At 43.0% G+C, this 27280-nt stretch overlaps 1 protein-coding gene across 1 annotated transcript in view; it reads right to left on the bottom strand.

Moving 5' to 3' along the window:
- LOC149434339 (NACHT, LRR and PYD domains-containing protein 12-like) overlaps window positions 1–27280 on the bottom strand; it is a gene marked incomplete at its 5' end in the record, with an annotated part of 77188 nt that overhangs the window by 47711 nt on the left and 2197 nt on the right. Inside the window, 3 exons of the mRNA XM_089663806.1 lie at window positions 33–1737; window positions 17007–17072; window positions 20805–20976. Of these exons, the coding sequence (XP_089519932.1) occupies window positions 33–1737; window positions 17007–17072; window positions 20805–20976 (1943 nt within the window). The remainder of the gene's footprint in view (window positions 1–32; window positions 1738–17006; window positions 17073–20804; window positions 20977–27280) is intronic.

Raw genomic sequence — 27280 nt, 5'->3', positions numbered from 1 at the left:
TGAACATTTTATTATTCATAGTTAATATTTACCTCAAACGCTTGATGTTGTGTAGAGCCGGTACAAGTTTTCTTAATCCTTTACTCTGAATATTACAGGAACTTAGATTTACTTCTTCTGTCTCTCTGCAGGATTGAAGGATAAAGGACAGCACAGAGCAGTCCAGAGGGCTGAGGGGGACCTTGGAAAAATCAATACTGTTTGATCCAATACATTGTGACACCAGAGCCTTATTCCTGCTCTCATGGAGATAGTAGAATACATTAAGAAGATCTCTTTTGCCTCTTATGGATGTGTCAGGTCTTTGTTCTGGTATTTTCTTCTGGATCCAGGTGATGACATGTCTGGCAGCCTGAGCAGACAATATTCCCACATGAGACTTTAACATGGATCTAGTAGAAGTGTCTGAGAAACCGCAGAGGAAACGGAGGAATATTTCAGCACGGCCGTCTTTGTAAGATTCAGCCTCATCAAGTGTTTCCTGTAATCTGTCAGCATTATAGTCACTAAAATGGACTAAAGCGGCAAAGAACTCCTGAAGAGTGAGATGTAAGAAGGTGTAATCCACATCAGGAGGCTGACCAGATTCCATCAGGAAAGATGAAAAGAGATGTTTATCATTTCTCACACTGAATGACTCCAGATGACGCTCATCAAATACGATCATGTGATTCATGATGCCATGTTCTGCCATCCACCCCATAGATGTCAGCAGTTCCCGGGAAGTGTGACCGCCGTCTGTCTTCTGGCTGTGATTGGCCAGAATGTTGGAGACAAAAGTCACAAAGAGTTGTGTCACTGTTTTGGGTAATGATGTCATCAGCTGATCGGTGATTGTTGGTTGGGCTCTGAAGCACATTGATAACACTGTACAGATGATCCAGCAGTATGCTGGGATATAACAGAAAGTGTACAGCGTGTCATTCTCCTGCACATAATGGAAAGCCTTCTCTGACCATTCCTCGTTTCCAAAGAAATTATTGAAGAAGTTCCATCTGTCTTCATGGAGAAATCCCATAATCTCCGCTATTCTCTGGAAAACATCGGTATTAACTGATCCCAGTCTGGTTGGGCGGCTGGTCATCAGTACAGAGCAACCCTTAAGAAGACTCTGCCTCACCAAGCTGACCACAATCTCACCAATATTCGTCCTGTAAGCAAAGACTCTACTTGATCTGAAATCCATTTGGTGAATACTTTCATCCAAGCCATCAAATATAAACAGAAGTCTCTCTGGATCTTCTAAAATATCTCCAATCTGACTCTTCAGATATGGATATTGTTGAAGAATCATCTCCTCAAAGCTGACCTCTCCCAGTCTATTAAGGTGCCGGAATCTGAAGAAAAAGACAAAGGCAAATCTCTGGTAGTGTTTTCCGGTCGCCCAGTCATAGACAAACTTCTGCATCAGTGTGGTTTTCCCTATTCCTGGCACTCCACTCACCATTACTGCATGTGGTACACATTGTGACTGGTGGTTCCATCGGAACAGCTTGTTGGGGGAAATATGTTCCAGTCTAGTTTGTGTTTCCTTCAAGCATTCCTCATGTTTTACCCCGGTCTGTATTAGCTCATTCTGGGGACGCTGCCGGAACTGATCAGTGGAAACTACAATCAGTTTCACATAACGCTCATTGATGAGGAATCTTTGTGGTTCCAGGGTAGTTCCTGGAGGTCTATGCTCCACTAGAGTCTCAGTCTTCTTCATCAGATGATGTTTGTGCTTTTCCTGAATATCTGGGAATATAATGGAAATATTTTTTTACTCAGGTTAAAACAGTAGTTGAGAAAGTATAAGCAGTACTCCCAGTGGAAGGGGTGCTGTCAGGGGCTTCCTCTACCGCCATTCAAAGTTCAATGTGTCCCCTCGGTCTCCTCCCCACATATTCCCAGTAAGTACCCTATGCTGCCTCTTCTATACTCTGTATGTTTGAATAGCATAAGCTTCAAAGGGAGATGATGCTGGAAGCTGAAAAGTTGTGTTGCTAAAAGCCACGTTATTCAGGAACTCCCATCTTTCACCATGCCAACCAACCACAATACACAAAAAACATACACACCCATCCTCTACAGTAACCTTAATATAATTTAATCAAATTAACTACTTGCCGAACGCAAATAGCCGAATGACGGCTGCACTGCGGCCGGCCAGTTCTGGGTGGGCGTCATATGACGTCCTCCCAGAATGCGCTCGCGCACCCGGTGATCTCCTACGGACACAGCTGATCACGTGATGTGGTAAAAGGCCAATCACAGCGGCCTTTTACCACGTGATCAGCCGTGTCCAATGACACGCTGATCACCGGGAAATTGCCGGTTCTCGGCTGCACTTTCCTCACGCTGTCAGATCGTGAGGAAAGTACTGCCGAGAACCAGCAGTTGTTAGAGCAGGGATCGGCACCGATCATCAGGGCACTGATCATCAGTGCCCTGATGATCAGTGCCTAGCAGTGCCACCCACAAGTTCCGCCCACCTGTGCCCAGCAGTGCGCCCACTAACTCCGCCCACCTGTGGCCAGCAGTGCATCCACCTGTGCCCAGCAGTGTCACACAAGTGTGCCCAGAAGTGCCACCTACCTGTGCCCAGCAGTGCCACCCACCTGTGCCCACCAGTGCCCATCAGTGCAGCCCAGCAGTGCTGCCAGTCAGTGGCACCAGTCAGTGCCCAGCAGTGATGCCAGTCAGTGCCACCTATCAAAGCTGTCTATCAGTACCCATCATCAGTGCCACCTATCAGTGCCGCCTATCCGTGCCACCTCATTAGTGCTACCTATCAGTGCCGCCTATCAGCGCCCATCAGTGCCGCCTATCAGTGCCCATCAGTGCTGCCTCATCAATGCACATCAGTGAAGGAGAAAAATTACCTGTTTGAAAAATTTTATAATAGAAACAAAGAAACTTTTTTTTTTTCAAAAATTTTTTGCAATTTTTTTGTTTATAGCGCAAAAAGTAAAGTGCCCAGCGGCGATTAAATACCACCAAAAGAAAGCTCTATTTGTGAGAAAAAAATGATAAAAATTTCATATGGGTACAATCTTGCATGACCGTGCAATTGTCAAAGTGCGACAGCGCTGAAAGCTGAAAATTGGTCTGGTAAAGAAGGGGGTATAAGTGCACAGTAGGCGAGGGGTTAATAAAATAAAATGCGAATATTCTGTAATGATATTCAATGATCCAGATATTAAAAAAAATACATCTTTGATCAAGAATTTCTATGAATATAAAATAATAAAAACAACGTTGGCCACTTTCCAACTACCTAATGTATATGTGTGCCAGCGAGGTGGGTGGACCGTATTGTCCATGCGTCACACATATGCATCTATGGTGCACCTCTGTTCTGTTCGGAAAGCACAACCAGCGCACTGACGGAGCAGTCACTATTTATAAATGGGAGGTGGCGGGGGTTCCTAATCATGTGACTGCTATAACAGCCAATCACAGCGATCACATTACCAGGAACTCCGCTTCTGCTTCCTGTCATTCAGAGCCCAATAAAGAGGTGTTGGTGAAAGGTTAAAAAGAATCAGTGGTCATAGGAGAATGTTGTCTTTCAATTTTTCATTTTAAGTATATGTTACCCAAACATTTCATATTCCCTATATTTGTCTGTTGTACCATAGGCAGTACTTGTGATAAAAAGTCTCCTGTTCTCTTTGTATTGCTTCCTTTGTGAGAAATACCTGGTGTTCCCGCCAGTCCCTCTGCTTTTCTACTTCAAACCTATTTCTTCCTTCCCAGCACTGTCAGTCATAAAGAAATACTTATAATTAAAAAATATTTTTTCCTAAGGATACGCGTCTTTCAATATATGCAATTTTTTAAACCTAAATTTGTATTCTTACTTGTTCTGTGTCTGCTGTCCTGTTGAATGATAGGGAGAGATTTACTAAAACTGGAGCACTCAGAATCTAGTGCAGCTGTGCATGGGAGCCAAATCAGCTTCTAACTTCAGCTTGATCAGTTAAAGGATAAGTTCACCTTTTGGACAAAAATAATAAATGCACATTTTTTTGCAGGTAAAAAAATGTGCATTTATTATTATTGTCCAAAGGAGCCTAATAAATTGCACCAGCAATCAGTAGATCTCTGATATCATGCAGGTCTCCTGCAGACCTGTCAAAATATCTGCTTGGCCGTACAGGATGGTATGGGGTGTACTGGATGTACGGTGTGTACAGGATGTACTGGATTATGGAATGTACAGTGTGTACTGGATGTACTGGATGTATGGGGTGTACAGGGATATAGGGGATGTACGAGGTGTAGGGGTGTACTGGATGTACGGGTTGTAGGGATGTACTGGATGTACAGGATGTAGAGGATATATGGGGTGTACTGGATGTAGGGATGTACAGGATGTAGGGGATGTACGAGGTGTACTGGATGTAGGGGATGTACGGGGTGTACTGGATTTAGGGGATGTGTAACGGAGCTGGTCTTTCACCCCCACATCCTCCAGGTTTGCTGCCTGCCACCCCCACCCCTCACTCTTCTGTCCCATCCATGTTGGGACTTACAGTCCTCCTTGTCCCTGACACAGGCAGCCCCCAGCGGCCCCTCACCTCCCTGTCGCCTTCAATCTGCCCCCCTGCCAGGGGAGCATCCTGCTTCCCTGGCTGGGCGCCAGAAAGTCGGCCCCCCTGCTGTGGGAATCCACAGGCAGGCTCCCTTCTGTCACCCCCCTCCCTGTCCCCTCGTGCACATCTTCCCGCGCTCTGTCCCCGACAGGGACTAAAGCCGCGTTCCCTGTGCGCGTCTGGAGACGCGGGGGGTGGGACCCGTTGCCATGGTAACCCGACGCAAAGTTTCGAGTTACCACGGAAATGTGCCCGGCTCTGTACTTAAGGCAGAGCTGAATGCCGGTCCCGGGTGTTCTCCTGCCTGCCGTGTGTGAGTGAGGTCTGTGCTCCGTGCCAGCCTCCTCCGTGCTTCCGTCCCCCTGCCCTCCTCTCCTCTCACTGGCTCCACTGCCTGCCATTCTGCTGCTGGATCCCTCCGCTGTGTGGGGTTAACTCTCCGCTGCCTCGATCTCCTCACTGTGGAGGAACATTCTGCTGCCCTCGTGAGCCTGCTGCTGGATCTCTCCCCTGGAGGACTTAACCTTTTGTTCCCCGTGAACCCGTTGCCTGGATCTCTCCTCTGTGCGGACTTAGCCCTTTTTTGCCCGTGTGCCTGGCGGACTTAACCCTTCGCTGTCTGGAGCTGCCTGTGTGGATTGACCCTGTGTTGCCTGTGTGGACTGTAACCCTTCGTCTCCGGCTCCCCACATCTAGTAAGTGGACTAACCCCGTGCTGCCCGAAAGACTGAGCCCAATTCTCCCCAGGAACCCAAATTCTCATGAAACCTCCACTTCCCTGTCCTACTGAACACGGTGGACTATCAGCCCCCTGTTGTCCCATATTGTCTTCCAGAGAACTTTACTGTGTTGATGTGTTTGGTGTGGATCTGTGGACTAACGAATCTATTGTCTGTACCCCAAAAAACCTCCTCAATAAATGCCCGCACGTCGGGTTCCATGCAGTCTGTCTCCGCGTGCTCTCTCTCTGCGCTCCTGGTACTTGACAGGATGTATGGGGTGTACTGGATGTATGGGGTGTACTGGATGTATGGGATGTACTGGATGTATGGAGTGTACAGGGTGTATGGGAATGTACGGGGTGTATGGGAATGTACGGGGTGTACTGGATGTAGGGGATGTAAGAGATGTATGGAGTGTATGGGATGTACAGGCATGTACAGAGTGTATGGGGTGTACTGGGTGTATGGGGTGTACTGGATGTATGGGGTATACAGGATATATGGGGTGTATGAGAGAAGAAGAGAAGCGCCTCTAAGTGCAATATGGCTCTTTATTGAAGGTTAAGTGTAGGAACACTCACATAAATAAATTTAATATAGGCATAAAAACCGTGGTGGATGAGTAGGGTAATCTTCAGGGTGAGAGGCCGTCATCTACTGCAGTGTGTAGCGGTCAGCTTATCGCTGGAACAGCGTGGTTGCTGGAGGAGAGCAGCGGTGGGGCTGGTCAGCGTGCACGTCCTCCCTCTGAGCTTGGTGGAACGCACGCTGGAGCGCAGCGGTGGCGTGGCCGTGATGATGTCCGACACCCAGGATGCACTGCGACGCGTTTCGGAGTATGCACTGGCCGTGGAAGGTGGAAGTGCGCTCCTTTTTCAAGCAGGGGGAGGTGGAGATGCGGAATTGATTATATACGGAGCAGGGGGCCAATTAAGCAATTAAACAATTGTACAAATGGAGGCAATATATCAATGGGGAAGCGTGTGTAAATGAAATAAAAACATGTAGAAAATGGTTTGCCATTAATGGGGAAGCATACATAGATGGAGGCCATATGAAAAGAAAGAGAAAGAAAAGAAAAAAGAAAGAAAAGAAAAAGTGTGATTTGCCACTGCCCAAAATGAAAAAAATGAAATGAAAAAAATGAGGGAGGAGAAAAAAGAAAGGAAAGAAAAGAAAGAGAAAATGAAAAAAATTATGAAAATGATGAAAAAATGAAAAATATGAAAAAATGAATAAAGATGAGAGAGAGAAAGAAAACAAAAATTAATTAAATTCAAAATGGATGAAACATTTTTAAGTTATGGGTGAAAATAAAATAAAAAGATTTTGATGAAAAATAGATTTTGGATGAAAAATAGATAGAAGATTTTGAAAAAAAGAAAAAGTTATTATTATAATTATATAGGGGTCGTTGAAAAATTTAATGTTTTGTATAAATGTAAATCGAAATAAAGGATGAAAAATGAATAATGGTGAAAAAATGTTTTTATATATTTGGGTAAAAAATATTTTTTTGGGTAAACAATATTTTGGGTAAAGAATAATAATAATAAAAAATTAAAATGAATAAAAAATAATAATAATTAATAAATAAAAAAAAGAAGAATAAAGATTAATTATAAAAAATAATTGTGAGGAATAAAAGTTATACCTATTGGATCAGGATGATGGGAGAGAGAGAAAAAAAAGGGGTAAATTTAATAAAAAGGATAAATTTAATTGGTTCTGTATGGGCTAAAGATTATGTCTGAATGGATAAAAAAGGTGATTATATTATAGTGTTAATGTCTAATTCCTCGTTGAGCCCACCTGGGGACAATGTGTCTAATATGAATATCCAATATGTTTCTTGTGAACAGAGTTTAGTGAAGCGTTCAGACTCTGAAAGATTGTTGGGGATGGATTCTAAAACCCAAACTGTTAGGCCGTCAGTGGATTTTTCATGGTATTCTAGAAAATGCCGGGGAACACTGTGTTTGTCCTTATCATCTTCAATAAGCCGTCTGTGTTCGCCAAATCTGGCTCAGAGGGGTCTGATGGTACGTCCCACATATAGGAGGCCACAGGGGCAGGATAAGCAATAAATCACATGGTCCGTGGAGCAATTGTAAAATTCTTTTAATGTGTAGGTTTTTCCTTTTGTGGTGAAGGTTTTCTGGCCATGTTGTATAGATTGACAGGTTTTGCATAGAGCTTTATTGCACCTATACATGCCTACAATAGGTACGAGGCACAATGTGTTGGGCGTGTGGGTGGGTTATATTTGCTGGGGGCAATCCTGTTTTTGAGGTTGGTGGCCCTACGGTAGGTGTATTTGGGTTTTTTGTCTAAGACGTCTATTAAATAGGGGTCCTCTAGAAGTATTGGCCAATGCCTATTGATAATGGACTCCATTTTGTGAAAGTGGATGTGGAATTTAGTTATGAATCTGACCTGGTTTGTAGGCTCTGTGGTATTGTGAGCTGGGAATCTACCCTCTCGGAAAAAGAAAACACATAGAGGTTGTAGGGGGGGGACGAAACAAACACCGTAATACACACCAAAACACAAACACCTCAAACTGTAAAAATCTTCAACTTATCCAATCGCCAGTTATCACACACTGAAATCTCTCTGCTCAACCGCGGTCTAAATTTTGCCCCCACTTCCCCACCGAACCTATTCACACTATTCAAAGATCTAAATAAATTTATACGCAATCTCACCCTAAAAAGATTCTTTCACATCCAATCCAAAAAAACCAAACCCACAGACGTCTCACTTGATACTACAGACATCAACCTCCCAACCCCATCTGATTCAGACGTTTTAGACATCTTAGAACAATTACTCGCTGAATCTCACCCTGACGATTGTCCACCTTTAGAATTTATACCCACTCCACTTGCCTTACACCTCATCAATCCCCCACCCATAGCCCACACCACGCTTAGACCCAAATCAGTATTTAATCCCACTCACTCCAAGGGTCCCTACTTAGAAAGCTTCTATAGAGTGGTCTACTCAGAATTTACCAAACTATGCAATTGTAACCACCATCATCCTTCTTCCAATCTATCCAAAACTGAAAAAGAATCCATCACTTCTTTGTCAAACAATCAGAACATTATCATCAAACCAGCCGATAAAGGTGGCGGCATCGTACTTCTTAACACCACTGACTATATAGGAGAGACACACAGACTCCTTTCTGACACATCCACCTATCTCAAATTAACTAAAGATCCGCTACCCGAATGAAAACAAGGAGCATTACTACTAACGAACACGGCCTTACGTGATGGTATTATAACTAAACAAGAATCCTCCTTTTTATCTAAAGACTTCTACAACACCCCGTACTTCTATTTTCTCCCCAAAGTGCACAAAAATCCAAATAATCCAACCGGTAGACCAATTGTAGCAGCCACAGGTAGCATCACCAGCGGATTCTCCCAATACATCGACCACTTTTTACAACCCCTTGCACAAGCCCAAAATTCATACATTCATGACAGTGGGCACTTGCTAAAGTTACTGAAAGCATACTCCTGGGAACCCAATTTCTGCTGGGTCTCGTTAGATGTCTGTTCTCTGTACACCTCCATACCGCACGATGTAGGTATCACCACCATCCAACATTACTTATCCCTAGACCCATCACTCCATCCAAGACAATCATCTTTCATAGTAGACGCTACTACATTTTGCCTCAAACACAACTATTTTACATTTAACCCGGAATTCTAACTACAAATTCAAGGCACAGCCATGGGGGCCAATTTTACACCCTCATATGCCAACCTCACCATGAGCTTCTGGGAGGACCAACACATATGGCAAAACAATCCTTTCGCCTCACACATCATTTTTTACGGCCGCTACATCGATGACATCATCATTATTTGGGATGGCCCCATGACACACATAGACCAGTTCGTTACCCAATGTAACGCCAATCCCTTTGGCCTTTCGTTCACCTCCACTCATGATAAACATACTCTTGTATTCCTTGACCTCGAACTATACCACAACGATCTTTTAACCACTTGCCGACCGCGCATAGCCGAAAGACGGCTTCACCGCGGCCGGCCAGTTCTGAGTGGACGTCATATGACGTCCTCCCAGAACGCGCAGGGGGCGCGCACCCGGCGATCTCCGTGATCGCTGTGTCCTACGGACACAGCTGATCACGAGATGTGGTGAAAGGCCGATCCCACCGGCCTTTTACCACGTGATCAGCGGTGTCCAATGACACGCTGATCACAGGAAAATGCAAGTGCCGGTTCTCGGCTGCACTTTCCTCACGCTGTCAGATCGTGAGGAAAGTACTGCCGAGAACCGGCAGTTGTCAGAGCGGGGATCGGCACCGATCATCAGGGCACTGATGATCAGTGCCCTGATGATCGGTGCCCAGCAGTGACCCCCGCATTTCCGATCAGCAGTGCGCCCACTAGCCCCGCCCACCCATTCCCAGCAGTGCCCCCACCTGTGCCCAGCAGTGCCCCCACCTGTGCCCAGCAGTGCCCCCACCTGTGCCACTCTGCAGTGCCACCTACCTGTGCCCAGAAGTGCCACCTACATGTGCCCAGCAGTGCCACCCACCTGTGCCCACCCACCTGTGCCCACCAGTGCCACCCACCTGTGCCCACCAGTGCCACCCACATGTGCCCACCCACCAGTGCCACCCACATGTGCCCACCCACCAGTGCCGTCCACCAGTGCTGCCAGTCAGTGCCACCAGTCAGTGCCCAGGGGTTGTGCCAGTCAGTGCCGCCAGTCAGTGCCCAGAAGTGATGCCAGTCAGTGCCGTCTATCAGTACCCATCATCAGTGTCACCTATCAGTGCCGCCTATCAGTGCTGCATATCAGTGCCGCCTATCCGTGACCCCTAATTAGTGCTGTCTATCAGTGCCGCCTATCCGTGCCACCTCATTAGTACTGCCTATCAGTGCCCTTTAGTGCTGCCTATCAGTGCCCATCAGTGCCGCCTATCAGTGCCCATCAGTGCCGCCTCATCAACGCAAATCAGTGAAGGAGAAAAAATACCTGTTTGAAAAATTTTATAAAAGAAACAAATAAACTTTTTTTTTTTTTTCAAATTTTTTGCACTTTTTTTAATTTATAGCGCAAAAAGTAAAGCGCCCAGTGGCGATTAAATACCACCAAAAGAAAGCTCTATTTGTGAGAAAAAAATGATCAAAATTTCATATGGGTACAATGTTGCATGACCGCGCAATTGTCAATCAAAGTGCGGCAGCGCTGAAAGCTGAAAATTGGCCTGGTAAGGAAGGGGGTATAAGTGCCCGGTAGGCAAGTGGTTAATATATACAAAGAATCATTTCAAACCCGTATCTGGCAATTCATACCTCCACTCTAACAGTTGTCACCATCCCAATTGGATCCGCAATATACCCAAAGGACAATTCTGTCGTCTCAGACAAAACTGTACCACGGACTCAGATTATAACCTACAGAGTAATATTCTAACTAAAAAATTCCATGACAAAGGTTACCCACACAAGCTGGTAGATGATGCCCACTCCTTCTACCGAGAGGGTAGATTCCCAACTCACAACACCACAGAGCCTACAAACCAGGTCAGATTCATAACTAAATTCCACATCCACTTTCACAAAATGGAGTCCATTATCAATAGGCATTGGCCAATACTTCTAGAGGACCCCTATTTAATAGACGTCTTAGACAAAAAATACACCTACCGTAGGGCCACCAACCTCAAAAACAGGATTGCCCCCAGCAAATATAACCCACCCACACGCCCAACACATTGTGCCTCGTACCTATTGTAGGCATGTATAGGTGCAATAAAGCTCTATGCAAAACTTGTCAATTTATACAACATGGCCAGAAAACCTGTTTGGAATGCAACAGCATGTACTATAATATACTGTATATAGTATTTCTGTGTTAATATCACTTGACCAGTAGATGGCACTGTACGCTAAAGGTTACTAGTTGTGTATATCTGAAAACTTGTTTGTTACTTTTTCTCTATCATCTCTTCAGGAAGTAATGAGTCTGTAATCTGTCTGCTGAGAAATGTGCTCTGTATGTTTGTAATTTAAGCCACACAAGTAAAGTCTGAATTCTGCTATCACTACCAGTGTCTTCTATAACACATAACCAACAGGTTATGGGCCCAGCTCCAGACACTGGAAAAAGGAGAACTACAAGCAAGTAAGTGCTGTATTTAAAATCCTATCAAATCCTGTGTGAGGAAACAAGAGCTGTATCCAATTCACTGAAAGATGGCAAGTGCTTCAGATATGAAGCTTACAATAGCAAAGCTCAACAATACCAACTACCAGCTATGGAAGTTTAAGCTTGAAATGCTGTTATCCAAAGATGACTTGTGGCAGGTACTAGATACACACAGACCCAATGACAACCCGGAAGAATGGGACAGATAAAACAGGCAAGCAAAAGCAGTCATAAGCCTGTTAGTGGAGGACAATCAACTCATTCATATAAGGAAAGAAAGCACAGCTAAAGGTATGTGGACTGCATTACAAAGACTGCATGAACATGCAAACCTAAACAGTAAACTATATCTGCTACGCAAACTGTATAAGATGAGGCTGGAAAAAGGGCAGGAAATGGGTGAACATGTAAATGCTATGCTAGAAATTGTGGACCAGCTGGGTGCAATAGGTGAAGAATTAAAAAGCAACCATGTTCTGTCAATACTTCTGTGCAGCCTTCCAGAATCATACAGTGCCCTTATAAATGCTCTAGAAACTAGACCGGAAACTGAACTGACGCTAGAATATGTTAAGGGAAAATTAATTGATGAATACAGCAGAAGAAAGGAAAATTTGCATAGTGAAGAGAACGAGAGACCAGAGGCAGCTCTGAAGGTGCATGAAGGCATAAGACAAAGCAAAGAAACCAGGGTATGTTTTCGCTGCAAAAAGGCCGGTCACCTGAAAAAGAACTGTTCAATATGGAAAGCTGAGCAGCGAAAGCGGGAGCTACCCACAAGAGAAAGAGCTAAAGCAGTCATGAAAGACAATGAAAGTGCATCATGGAGAGGTACTTTTAAAGTGACTCAGAATAGTACCTCACATGGATGGTACATTGATTCAGGGGCATCAAGTCACATGACAAGCGACGAGACATTCTTCACAGAAATTGATTTTAGTGTAAAAGATAAAGTCTTCCTAGCAAATGGGAACAGTATTACAGCGAAAGGTAAAGGTCAGGGATTTCTGAACTGCAAAACGCCATCAGGGGGCAAGCAGAGCATCCTTGTAAAGAATGTTCTATATGTTCCAAGCCTAGAAGGAAGCCTCCTATCAGTTAAAACCCTTGCAAGCAATGGACTCACTGTCCAGTTCAGAGGTGATGAATGCACAATTCAAAATGGAAAGCAAATTTTAGCAAGAGGAAGATTAAATGAACATCTGTACAAACTCGTCACTGAAAGTGAGAAGGCTAATGCGGCAACTCATAACCCACATGACAAGTGCATCCACCTGTGGCATAGAAGATTGGGGCATCGAAACCCAGAAGCTATAAAGGACTTTGCAAAGAGAAGTCTATCAGCAGACATGAAAATATTGCCTTGCCACACACTCAGCAAGTGCACGTGTTGCATCAAAGCAAAGGCCACCCGAACCTCTCTTCCACAGACCAGTCAGAGTAAAACCATTAAACCCATGGAACTGATACACAGTGATGTGTGCGGACCAATGAAAACCATCACACCTGGCGGGAACAGATATTTACTAACTTTCATCGACGATTATTCCCGGTACACAATAACGTATCTAATGAAGCACAAAAGTGAGACATTAGAAAAACTTCAAGAGTTTGTAGCCATGACAAGCAACAAGTTCCAAAGGAAACCTGGAATAATACGCACCGACAATGGAGGGGAATATATGAATAAAGAGATGGAATCATACCTAAAGAAACAAGGTATTATACACCAAACAACTGTACCATACACTCCCGAGCAAAATGGTGTAGCGGAAAGAAAGAATCGCACTCTTGTAGAAATGACCAGATGTATGATTACGGACGCTGGCTTACCTAACAAATACTGGGGAGAAGCAATAATGACTGCAACATACCTACAAAACAGGCTCCCATCAAAAGCTATTGAGAGTACACCATATGAAATGTGGAATGGATCAAAACCTAACGTAGGACACATCAGAGTGTTCGGCTGTAAAGCATATGCCCACATTCCAAGTCAGAAACGCTCCAAGTTGGAGAACAAAGCCATAGAAGGCATTCTGGTGGGCTACAGTGAGCAGAGTAAGGGATATAGAATCCTTTGTCCAAAGACCAACAAGGTCACAGTAAGCCGCAGTGTTTATTTTGATGAAAGTGAAGCATCAGATAATACAATTCTTGAAAAATGTGGAGAGGATTTATGCGCTGAATCGGCAAGAGACACTGACCCATGCGAAGCAGGACAAGAGCCAGAACAAGAAGTGGAACTTACAATCAACGAGCCAATAGAACCCACTGAACAACAAGAAATCAGAAGATCCTCACGAATGACAAAAGGGATACCACCCCGCAGGTTATCATACGCTGCTAAAACACATCAAACACATGAGCCAACATCCTGGGAAAACATAGAAACTTTGCCAAGAAGGGAAGCCGATCAGTGGAGAAAAGCAGCTGAAGAAGAAATAAAATCACTTCAAGAAAATAAAACTTGGTCACTAACAGAACTCCCTCCTGGTCACAAAACCATCGGAAGCAAATGGACTTTTAAAGTGAAATATGATACAGAAGGAAACATCTTTAGATACAAAGCAAGATTAGTTGCCAAGGGATACTCCCAGAAATTTGGAGAAGATTACGATGAGACATTTGCTCCAGTTGTGAAACATTCTACTATAAGAACACTCCTTAGTATTGCTGCCGGAAAGGGAATGCAAGTAAAGCACCTAGATGTCAAAACTGCCTTTTTGTATGGAGACATCAAGGAGGATCTGTACATGGAACAGCCACCAGGATTTGAGAAAGAAAAGAACCTTGTATGCAGACTGCAAAAGAGCATCTACGGGCTCAAGCAAGCAGCGAGAGCATGGAATGAAAAAGTGAACGAAATACTCAGAAAGGAAGGGTTCTCAAAAAGTAAAGCAGATCCATGTCTGTATTCAAAGAATCAAGAGAACAAATGGACATACATCCTAATATACGTCGATGACATCTTGACGTGTTTTGAACAAGAAGGGGACTATGACCAAATAGTTCACAAACTGAAACAAAATTTTGAAATTAAAGAGTTGGGGAACATTACTCACTACCTAGGAATTCAAATAGAGCGGGAAGAGGATGGAAGCTATCTTCTTAACCAAAGTCAGAAAATTACAGAAATGTTAGAACAGTTTCACATGCAAGATGCAAAGGAAGCGAAAACACCAATGGAACCAGATTGTCCAAAACAAGGGAACGTCATTGTTTTCTACAAAAGAGACTAAATGTCATATAATTATGCACATGCCGTTGAGAAGGGGTGTTGGGAATGCAACAGCATGTACTATAATGTACTATATATAGTATTTCTGTGTTAATATCACTTGACCAGTAGATGGAACTGTACGCTAAAGGTTACTAGTTGTGTATATCTGAAAACTTGTTTGTTGCTTTTTCTCTATCATCTCTTCAGGAAGTAATGAGTCTGTAATCTGTCTGCTGAGAAATGTGCTCTGTATGTTTGTAACTTAAGCCACACAAGTAAAGTCTGAATTCTGCTATCACTACCAGTGTCTTCTACAACACATAACCAACAAAACCTTCACCACAAAAGGAAAAACCTACACATTAAAAGAATTTTACAATTGCTCCACGGACCATGTGATTTATTGCTTATCCTGCCCCTGTGGCCTCCTATATGTGGGACGTACCATCAGGCCCCTCTGCGCCAGATTTGGCGAACACAGACGGCTTATTGAAGATGGTAAGGACAAACACAGTGTCCCCCGGCATTTTCTAGAATACCATCAAAAATCCACTGACGGCCTAACAGTTTGGGGTTTAGAATCCATCCCCAACAATCTTTCAGAGTCTGAACGCTTCATTAAACTCTGTTCACAAGAAACATATTGGATATTCATATTAGACACATTGTCCCCAGGTGGGCTCAACGAGGAATTAGACATTAACACTATAATATAATCACCTTTTTTATCCATTCAGACATAATCTTTAGCCCATACAGAACCAATTAAATGTACCCCTTTTTTTTTTTCTCTCTCCCATCATCCTGATCCAATAGGTATAACTCTTATTCCTCACAATTATTTTTTATAATTAATCTTTATTCTTAATTTTTATTATTTATTATTATTTTTTATTATTATTATTCTTTACCCAAAATATTGTTTACCCAAATAAATATTTTTTACCCAAATATATAAAAACATTCTTTCACCATTTAAAAAATATTTTCACCATTATTCATTTTTCATCCTTTATTTCGATTTACATTTATAAAAAACATTACATTTTTCAACGACCCCTATATAATTATAATAATAACTTTTTTTTTTTTTCCCCAAATCTTCTATCTATTTTTCATCCAAAATCTATTGTTCATCAAAATCTTTTTATTTTATTTTCACCCATAACTTACACATTTTTCATCCATTTTGAATTTAATTATTTTTTTTTTCTCTCGTCTTTATTCATTTTTTCATATTTTTCATTTTTTCATCACTTTTTTCATTTTCTCTTTCCTTTCTTTTTTCCCCTCCCTCAATTTTTTCATTTTTTCATTTTGGACAGTGGTAAATCACACTTTTTCTTTTCTTTCTTTTTTTCTTTTCTTTCTCTTTCTTTTCATATGGCCTCCATCTATGTATGCTTCCCCATTAATGGCAAACCATTTTCTACATGTTTTTATTTATTTATTTACACACGCTTCCCCATTGATATATTGCCTCCATTTGTACAATTGTTTAATTGCTTAATTGGCCCCCTGCTCCATATATAATCAATTCCGCATCTCCACCTCCCCCTGCTTGAAAAAGGAGCGCACTTCCGCCTTCCACGGCCAGTGCATACTCCGAAACGCGTCGCAGTGCATCCTGGGTGTCTGACGTCATCACGGCCACGCCACCACTGCACTCCAGCGTGCGTTCCACCAAGCTCAGAGGGAGGACGTGCATGCTGACCAGCCCCACCGCTGCTCTCCTCCAGCCACCACGCTGTTCCAGCGATAAGCTGACCGCTACACACTGCAGTAGTTGACGACTTCTCACCCTGAAGATTACCCTACTCATCCACCACGGTTTTTATGCCTATATTCAATTTATTTATGTGAGTGTTCCTACACTTAACCTTCAATAAAGAGCCATATTGCACTTAGAGGCGCTTCTCTTCTTCTCTCATCTACAGAGTCTGTTACATCCTATTTTGAAGCTTTGCCATCAGTGCTACATGGACCACCATCATTAGACTACCATTCACTCTCAGCAGTTATTGCGCTGATACACTTCTATCATACCTCCTGACTTTTTTATATGGGGTGTATGGGATGTACAGACAAGCAGATATACTAACAGGAATCTTGAATGAACTGTGGAGCGTCGTGGTTGTTCATTGAACACTACAAGCCCACGGCCACTAAGGCTGTTGGGAATTGCAGTTCATTCATTCATTCCGAGAATCCTGCAGAATCTGATCCCGTGTTTTATAACATATAAATGTATAATGTGTTTTTTTTTTTTTTTACCTCTTAGCTTCGGAGTTAGCAAGTGTCCGAGTTCATCCAGCAGAATCTGATCCACCAGACGATCACCTATACAGAGGAATAGAAGATGACCGGTCTGAGTCATGTATGATTGAAGCTGACCTTTCACAAACTACACATTAGATTTATGTCCAAACAAAAGAAAATACATTAAAGCTGAACTCGGGGATAAGGAAATATTGTATGAATATATTCATCCTGTGTATTGTTCCTTGAATCTTGGTATGCTTTGTGTTCTTCCAGATCTGTGCAGTAATCAGTGTGAGACTTTAGTCTGTGCAGGAGTTTTCTGTAATAAGGACCGCTCACTGCTGCTTCCTCTCCTCTAAGCCGGCCATACACGGGTTGAACGTCGAAAGAATTTTCTTTGAAAAAATTTTCTAAGAGTTTTAATTCTAATTTCGCACAATTAGTGGGCCACACCATTGAGGCACCATTTTTGTGCCACCATTTGAGTTCTCGGGCATGTTGAAAATTTTTTGAAAAACAAACGAATTTCTGATCAATGATAGGAGAATCGTGTGAGAAATGTAATAGAAAAAAAAAATTAAGCCAGCCATACATGGTTCGATTTCCGAAAGAATGTTCTTTCGAAAATCTTTTCTGAGAATTTGCATTCGAATTTCGCACCATTTGTGGGGCCACAGAAACAGATGATTTTCATGCAACCATTTGAGTGGCCGAATCAAATTTGAGCGATTGGGCATGTTGGAAACGTTTTTGAAAAACGAACAAATTTCTCATTAATGATGGGAGAATCGTGCGAGAAATACAATCAAAAAAGAAATGAGCTTGAGCTGTGACCTGGAAAGAAAAGAAAACTCTTGGCCACAAAAATTCTTTTCTGTAGCAACAATGAGGTGAAATTGAAGGCCTGGTTGGTCGAATTTCGAAATCAATAGTGACACCATCGGATTCCAAAATGCATGAAATTTCGGATTTTCTAAAGAAATGTGTACAGAATTTGACCCATGTATGGCCTGCATAGCACCAATTGTCACGGTGAAATATTATAGTAGTGTTGTGTTACACTATTTCTTTTATTATTATTTTTCTGTGACCATTACTTGTTTATTATTGCTCTGTGTCTTTAACCATTAGCCACCCGGCCTATAGCCGTTTGGCGGCCGCAAAAATGCATTAGCTTTCTGGGGTGTACGCCATTTGGCGTACTCCCGCACATGCGCAGTTCGCGTGGTTGCAGAGCCGCGCAGCGGCACGTTCTATCACCGGCCGTGTACCTCGGACACGGCCGATGACAGATCTGAGTACCGGCCCCTGTTGCCGGTACTATGTGGCCTGCTGTGACCAATCACAGCAGGTCACATGACAGTTGTATATGCACATGTCATGTGATTAGCTGTGGCCAAATCACAGCTAAGCACAAAAAATAAATAAATAAAAAACCTGAATGAATCGATGTCATTCAGGTAAATGCTTGCTTTTAGCAAAGTAATTCTTTGCTATAAGCAAATTGTGTATAAAAAAAAAAAAAAAAAAAAACTGATCACTTTCCCAAAGTAGTACAATGTTACTATGGTAACATTGTACTACTTTGGTCATAGTAAAATATGAAAAAAAAATCTTGAAAAAAAAAAAAATCTTGGAAAAAAAAAAATAATAATAAAAAAAATAAAAAATATATATATATATTTTTTTTCATACTGTCACCAGTCAGTGTCCCTGATCACCGCCATGCCAGTTATATGATGACGCTGTACTGCACTGGTGACAGTATGTAAAAAAAAAATAGTGAAAATAATTTTTTTAATTTTTTCATTTTCTGAAAACTTATGACAATAAAATACAACTTCAAAAAACTTGCCATTCCTCTTATGACGTACGTCGGACTGTCTACTTTACAAAAAGGGGTCATTTGGGGGATATCTGTACTGTTCTGACATTTGGGGGATATCTGTCCTGTCCTGACATTTGGGGGATATCTGTACTGTCCTGACATTTGGGGGATATCGGTACCGTCCTGACATTTGGGGGATATCTGTCCTGTTCTGACATTTGGGGGATATCTGTCCTGTCCTGACATTTGGGGGATATCTGTCCTGTTCTGACATTTGGGGGATATCTGTACTGTCCTGACATTTGGGGGATATCTGTACTGTCCTGACATTTGGGGGATATCTGTCCTGTTCTGACATTTGGGGGATATCTGTACTGTTCTGACATTTGGGGGATATCTGTCCTGTCCTGACATTTGGGGGATATCTGTACTGTCCTGACATTTGGGGGATATCGGTACCGCCCTGACATTTGGGGGATATCTGGACTGTCCTGACATTTGGGGGATATCTGTACTGTCCTGACATTTGGGGGATATCTGTACTGTCCTGACATTTGGGGGATATCTATACTGTCCTGACATTTGGGGGATATCTGTCCTGTTCTGACATTTGGGGGATATTTGTACTGTCCTGACATTTGGGGGATATCTGTACCGTTCTGACATTTGAGGGATATCTGTACCGTCCTGACATTTGGGGGGATATCTGTACTGTCCTGACATTTGGGGGATATCTGTACTATTCTGACATTCTTGGACCTCAAGAAATTAGATTGGCTGTCAGTACTTCAGGATTGATCAATATTCCGATCTATACCATAGTTTGTGAACTCTATAACTTTCCTACAAACTAAATAATACATCCTAATTTGGGTTATTTTCACCAAAGACATGTAGCAGAATACATCTCGGCCTAAATTATGAAGAACAAATTATTTATTTGCAAACTTTTATAACAGAAACAAAGAAAAACATGTTTTTTTTTCAAAATTTTTGGTCTTTTTAGCAAAAAATAAAAACCCGGGCGATGATTAAATACCACCAAAAGAAAGCTCTAGTTGTGTGAAGAAAATGATAAAATTTTAGTTTGGGTACAATGTTGTATGACCGCGCAATTGTCATTCAAAGTGTGAGAGCGCTGAAACGTGAAAAATGGCCTGGGCAGGAAGGGGGAAAAGTGCCCGGTATTGAAGGGGTTAAGCTACCTCCTCCTCCTGTCTAAGCTGAGCTCTTTCTCTCACCATACTTGTGTATACTCCTCCCCCCTGCCTCTCTCTGATAATCATTCCACTTTATCCTGTCTTTCTGAATGTATCTTCCATGAGGCACAGTGGTTTTCTGTAGGGATGGGGGCTCCTTCCATCAGTTACAAGCCTGACAGGAGTAGTGGCAGTGATTTTAACAAGTGTGTGACAGCTGGACATAGGATCCTCTAAGCTTACACATTATAAACCGGGACGGGGGGACGCATTTTGCCCTGCCCTCTTCTTCTCTCCCTTCTGCTGGCTTTCAGCTGCTGCAGAGAGAGCCATACAGGGGATTGGTTCTAGTAATTGCCTCCTGCTGCACCCAATGATCATCTTCCCTGTGCACCATACATTTCCCCCTGCTGGCCAGGCCCCCCCGCGTGCCCCACCCCCATAGTGCTTCCGGCTTCCCTCCTCTTTCTCCCATCGGCAGCTGCAAGCACACAATAGGATCCTTCAGGATCAGGGTGGATTTGATTTAGATCACTAGTGAAAAGGCTAGTACATAAAATATCATGTAATAATAATCGAGCCTTTTCACTAGTGACAGCGAGGTTTTCTGTATGGAAATGGGAAGGAGAGAAACTCTGTCATAGAGGAAAAGAGAGAACAATGATAGTGTAGTTTGCCAACAATGGAGTTACACTTGGCATAATTGGTGTCAGTTATTTTGAGGTAATTGATGTTGAACGTTATTTTATCACAATGTTGACTGATAACACAAAGTCCTGTTACCTCTCTGTGTGATCTCATCCAGAACAGCCAATAAATTCGGATGAGGACGATCTTTCTGTAACATATAGAGACATTCCCAGAGTCCAATCACAGCTTCTCTTCCCCGATCCTGAATGTCTTGTAACAAGGTGTGAGAGAAGGAAGAGCGATCTTTTTCCATTGACAGGTATTTCTGCAAAAAGACATCTTATGATTGTTCCATTACCACATTTAGAAATGTAATTTCAATATATTGTGTTTTATTAGGTAAAACATAAAAAATAATTCTGGTTGCTCTGACCGCTCTGTTCAGAAAAGTAAATCCTGTCATAGTGAAGTTATACTGCCTGAACTCTGCCTGACTTTTGTGTGCTTTTTCAGAAAGGCTCCTTCTAACACCAGCTGATGTAATAGGATCAGGGCTTTTTGTCAGCGAGAACGTGCTTCAGGTACCTCCAGCACTTATAGTGTTACTAAACCCTGGACCCCGCATTCACTATATCCGCCCTTCCTGGACCCCGTATTAACTATATCCGCTCTCCCCGGACCCCGCATTCACTATATCCGTTCTCCCCGGACCCCGCATTCACTATATCTGTTCTCCCCGGACCCCACATTCACTATATCCGCTCTCCCCGGATCCTGCATTCACTATATCCAGTCTCCCTGGACCCCACATTCACTATATCTGGTCTCCCTGGACCCCGCATTCACTATATCTGGTCTCCCCGGACCCCCCATTCACTATATCCACTCTCCCCGGACCCCGCATTCACTATATCCGCTCTCCCCGGATCCTGCATTCACTATATCCGGTCTCCCCGGACCCCGCATTCACTATATCAGCTCTCCCCGGACCCCGCATTCACTATATCCGCTCTCCCCGGATCCTGCATTCACTATATCCGGTCTCCTCGGACCCCGCATTCACTATATCAGCTCTCCCCGGACCCCACATTCACTATATCAGCTCTCCCCGGACCCCACATTCACTATATCCGCTCTCCCTGGACTCTGCATTCACTATATCCGCTCTCCCCGGATCCTGCATTCACTATATCCGGTCTTCCTGGACCTCACATTCACTATATCTGGTCTCCACGGACCCTGCATTCACTATATCCGCTCTCCCTGGACTCTGCATTCACTATATCCGCTCTCCCTGGACTCTGCATTCACTATATCCACTCTCCCCGGATCCTGCATTCACTATATCCGGTCTTCCTGGACCTCACATTCACTATATCTGGTCTCCACGGACCCTGCATTCACTATATCCGCTCTCCCCGGACCCTGCATTCACTATATCCGCTCTCCCTGGACCCTGCATTCACTATATCTGGTCCCCCCGGACCCCGCACTCACTATATCTGGTCTACCACAGTACACACAACATTTATTTTAATTATTTTAGTAAATATAAACTGCTAAATACCTTTTCTCATCAGCAGTATATAGCAGTCTTGGGACTTCTATCAGTGCCCAGCAGAGCACAGGTTAAAGCTTGTAGGAGAAGTTTTCTTTCTGCTTTAGGAGGATGCAGACCTCTGTCTGACCAATGCTGATTGGCCCTGTGATGAGCACTCTCCCAAGGAAAAAAAAAACTTCTCTAGCAATACACACCAAACTGAGCATGTGCAAAATGCCTACGGTTCAGTCTGTCTTATCAGGAGATAAGTGGTAGTCACTTGAAAAAGGGAGGAACAAGACAGGATCAAACGGCCTTTTTACACAATGCAAAGGATTGACCCTTTAGGTTCCACAGTGAGTATAACAATCATGCTTTACTGCATCTACAGACTGATTATACTGTTGTGGGTTTAGTAACACTTTAATGTATGTAATGGCAAGGGAGGCTGGAGGGTCTATTGATGCTGGCTGCTGGGGATCTATTGTCACTAGAGGGGATATATTTTTGCATGGTGGTCTATTGTTGCTAGAGAGGGATCTATTGTTTCTGGGAGGTCAGTTGTTGCCAGAAGAGATCTACAGTAATGTTTAGGGAGGAGTCTATTGATGCTTGCTGCTGGGAGTCTATTCTTGCTGGGGTGGAATTTTGTTGTGATGGTTCATTGTTGCTGGGGTAATCTATTGTTGCTGGAGGGGGGAGCTAATGTTGCTGGCTGCAGAGTATTTTACTGTTTTTCTTATCATTAAGAAATTCCATACAAAATAATACTTGGCTCTGTATTCTCTAAGGAGCGGTACTTGGGTGGGTAGGGGGTGGAGCCAAGGGACGGTGCTCAGAGGTGGGTACAGGGTGTAACCAAGGGACGGTGCTCAGAGGTGGGTAGTGGGTGGAACCAAGGGACGGTGCTCAGAGGTGGGTAGGGGGTGGAACCAAGGGACGGTGCTCAGAGGTGGGTAGTTGGTGGAACCAAGGGACGGTGCTCAGAGGTGGGTAGGGGGTGGAACCAAGGGACGGTGCTCAGAGGTGGGTAGTGGATGGAACCAAGGGACGGTGCTCAGAGGTGGGTAGTTGGTGGAACCAAGGGACGGTGCTCAGAGGTGGGTAGTTGGTGGAACCAAGGGATGGTGCTCCTGCACCTATTCTTTGAGGAAAAAAAGCCCTGACTAGGATACTAACAGAGCTGCAGGCAATATAGAGATGGTAGATAGGAGGACAACAACCTCCTCGATCCACTACAGTCTGGCTTCCCCTACACTCCACCGAAACCGCCCTACTCAAAATCACTAATGACCTGCTAACCGCCAAAGCTAATGGCCACTACTCAGTCCTCTTACTCCTCGACCTTTGCGCGGCCTTCGACACAGTTAACCACCCCCTCCTCCTCAATAAACTATACTCCCTTGGCATCAAAGACTCTGTTCTCTCCTGGCTCTCCTCCTATCTATCCCAACGCTCCTTCAGCGTTATCTATAACGCTACCACCTCCCCCTCTCTCCCCCTCTCTGTTGGGGTCCCCCAAGGCTCTGTCTTCGGGCCCCTTCTCTTCTCCATCTACACCTCCTCCCTCGGCAAACTCCCACGGCTTCAACTATCACCTCTATGCCGATGACACACAAATTTACCTCTCCACCCCTCACCTCACCCCTTCAGTCTCTGCCCGTATCACCCACCTAATGAATGACATATCAGACTGGATGTCGACCCATTTCCTCAAATTGAACCTTTCCAAAACCGAGCTCCTGATTTTCCCCCCAGCCCCTGCCCCCCATCCTCTCCATCACGACCAACAACGCCACCATCAGTCCCACCCCACAAGCCAAAGTCCTAGGTGTCACTCTAGACTCAAACCTGTCCTTCCAACCCCATGTCCAATCATTGGCAAACTCATGCAGGCTCCACCTCCGCAACATCTCCAAAATACGTTCGTTCCTAACCCCAGACACTACTAAACAACTCGTTCACTCCCTTATTATCTCAAGTCTGGACTACTGCAACTCCCTTCTCACCGGCCTACCTCATCGCAGACTATCCCCGCTTCAGTCTATCCTGAACTCAGCGGCCAGACTCATCCACCTCACCAACCACTCCGCTTCTGCCACCCCCCTCTGTCATTCCCTCCACTGGCTCCCGATTGCCCAACGCATTAAATTCAAACTACGAACACTGACATACAAAGCCATTCATAATGTTGCCCAAACTACCTCACTGACCTGATACCCGAATACCACCCAACCCATAATCTTCGCTCCTCACAAGACCTCCTACTTTCTAGCTCCCTGGTCTCCACCTCCCACGCCCGACTGCAGGACTTCTCCAGGACTTCCCCCATCCTCTGGAACTCACTACCCCAATCCATCAGACTGTCACCTACCCTCCTCACCTTTATGCAGGCCATAGATGGGTCGAAAATCGGCCGATTTTTCGGCCGAAAATAAAATCGGCCGATTTTCGGATCGTTAGTGGGCTATTTGTTCGGCCGTTTTTCGATATTTTGGCAGTTTTTTTTAATCGGGAAAGTTGGAAAAAAATCGGCCGATCGGCCGATTTTCGCGGCAATAATGGGCTAATCGGCCGATTTTTTACCGATAAAAAATCTGCGCATGAGCAGTGACCTGCAAGAGGAAGACAAAAAGAAGAAAAAGAAGAAGAGGATGAAGAAGAAGAGGATGATGATGATGATGAAGAAGAAGAGGATGATGATGAAGAAGAAAAAGAAGAAGAGGATGATGATGAAGAAAAAGAAGAGGATGATGATGATGAAGAAGTAGAAGAAGAGGATGATGAAGAAGAAGAGGATGATGATGATGAAGAAGTAGAAGAAGAAGAAGAGGATGATGATGACGAAGAAGAAGAGGATGCTGATGATGATGAAGAAAAAGAAGAGGATGATGATGATGATGAAGAAGAGGATGATGATGAAAAAGAAGAAGAGGATGATGATGAAGAAGTAGAAGAAGAGGATAATGATGAAGAAGATGAAGAGGATGATGATGATGAAGAAGAAGAAGAAGAGGATGATGATGACGAAGAAGAAGTAGAAGAGGATGATGATGATGAAGAAGTAGTAGAAGAAGAGGATGATGATGACGAAGAAGAAGAGGATGATGATGATGGTGAAGAAAAAGAAGAGGAGGATGATGATGATGACGAAGAAGAAGAGGATGATGACGACGACGAAGTAGAAGAAGAAGAGGATGATGATGAAGAAGTAGAAGAAGAGGATGATGACGACGAAGAAGAAGAAGAGGATGATGATGAAGAAGAAGAGGATGATGATGAAGAAGTAGAAGAAGAGGATGATGAAGAAGAAGAAGAAGAAGAGGATGATGATGATGAAGAAGAAGAGGATGATGATGATGATGAAGAAGTAGTAGAAGAAGAAGAGGATGATGATGAAGAAGTAGAAGAAGAGGATGATGATGAAGAAGAAGAAGAAGAGGATGATGATGATGATGAAGAAGTAGAAGAAGAGGATGATGATGAAGAAGAAGAAGAGGATGATGATGAAGAAGGAGAAGAAGAAGGATGAAAAATAAAAGGAATTCCAGTCCGGCAAAAAGCGTCTCTGCAGAGAGCTCCGCTATTTCTTTGACATTTACAGAGGTTGCAACATTGTATCTATTTGTTTCCGAATAAAAACATCTGTATCCTAAATGGATACAAATAGATACATTGTTGCAACCTCTGTAAATGTCAAGGAACTGTCAAAGAAATAGCAGAGCTCTCTGCAGGGACACTTTTTGCCGGCTGTAGACGGGATGAAAATCGGCCGATTTTTTTTACCATTGGTGGTAACGTCGGCCACTTGAACGACCGATTTTTCGTTTTTTAAAAGAAAAATCGGCCGATTTTCGACCCATCTATGGCCTGCATTAGGCATACCCTGAAAACCAATCTCTTCAGGGAAGCATACCCCGCCCTCACCTAACAGCCAATCTCCTCCACTCCATTTCCCACAGCCACTTCCTCCTGTACCACTATCCCCTCCCTCCTAGATTGAAAGCTCGAAAGAGCAGGGCCCCTAAATCCCTCGTGTTCTGTTTTGTTACTGTATTGTCTCATGTACTGTCCCCCACTATAATGTACAGCGCTGAGCAAACCTTTTAGCGCTATATAAATACTGTATAATAATAATAGCCAAAAAAAGGTTGTTGTTGGAGCTGGAAGTGCTTTATAAAAAAAAATGAACAGTAAGCATATATTATTTTATTGATTTACAGCATTTAATAGAAAGGTTCAACTCCCGGAGATCGCTTAGAGCAGAACTTTCAGAAATCAGAGAATTGGGAGCATGGAGGTCAGTGTGATTATCTCACTACTTACTCACTTTTACATGGAGTTGATTATAAGGCATGTGATCAGCAGGTCAAGCAAAGACATGATTACTCGACCGCCTATTTTTTATACCTTTTTTGCATATTTTAAATTACATTTTTGTTTCTTTTTTTAATTTTTTAAAAGCTTTTTATTCTAGATGCTACAAAACATCAATTCAATGTTGCTAGGCCAGTCATGCTTATAGCTTTCAAAAGAAAACTTTTTTTTTTAAATAATTTTGAGACAATTTTTGGAAAAATTTCACAGCAAAATCAAGTTGGGCGATATTTGCTGCTTGCCCCCAATGAACATGCAGAGAGCGATAGGAAGAGGTATCACCCAGATGGAAGAAAAATATATTTGAAATATAATTTAAAAATATCATTCCCAAATATATTGACATATATTTGAAATACTACAATTTTGGCCGTATTCAGTATGTATTTCAAAATATATTTTTATATATATATATATATATATATACACATATACATATACACACACACACTGCATGTTGAAATGCGTTTTTTATATATTACAAAATATTTGAAAAATATTTTTAAAAATATGTTTTTTAAATACTCTTCAGATTTTTTTAAAATATTAAAAAGTAATTTTAACATATATTTGTAAATGCATTCCAAAAATGTAGATTAAATGTATTTTTAAAGACATACAGTATATTTGAAAATTTATTTTTAAAAATATTTTTCATATATTCTGTAGTATAAATGCATCTCAACATACAGTATATATATATATATATATA

Source organism: Staurois parvus, unplaced genomic scaffold (genome assembly GCF_062004578.1).
Source record: "Staurois parvus isolate SC_StPar_1 unplaced genomic scaffold, SC_StPar_1.0 ptg001769l, whole genome shotgun sequence".
Classification (NCBI taxonomy): Eukaryota; Metazoa; Chordata; class Amphibia; order Anura; family Ranidae; genus Staurois; species Staurois parvus.
The sequence above is the reverse complement of the archived record's forward strand: the minus strand, read 5'-3'. Positions and strand labels throughout refer to the sequence as shown.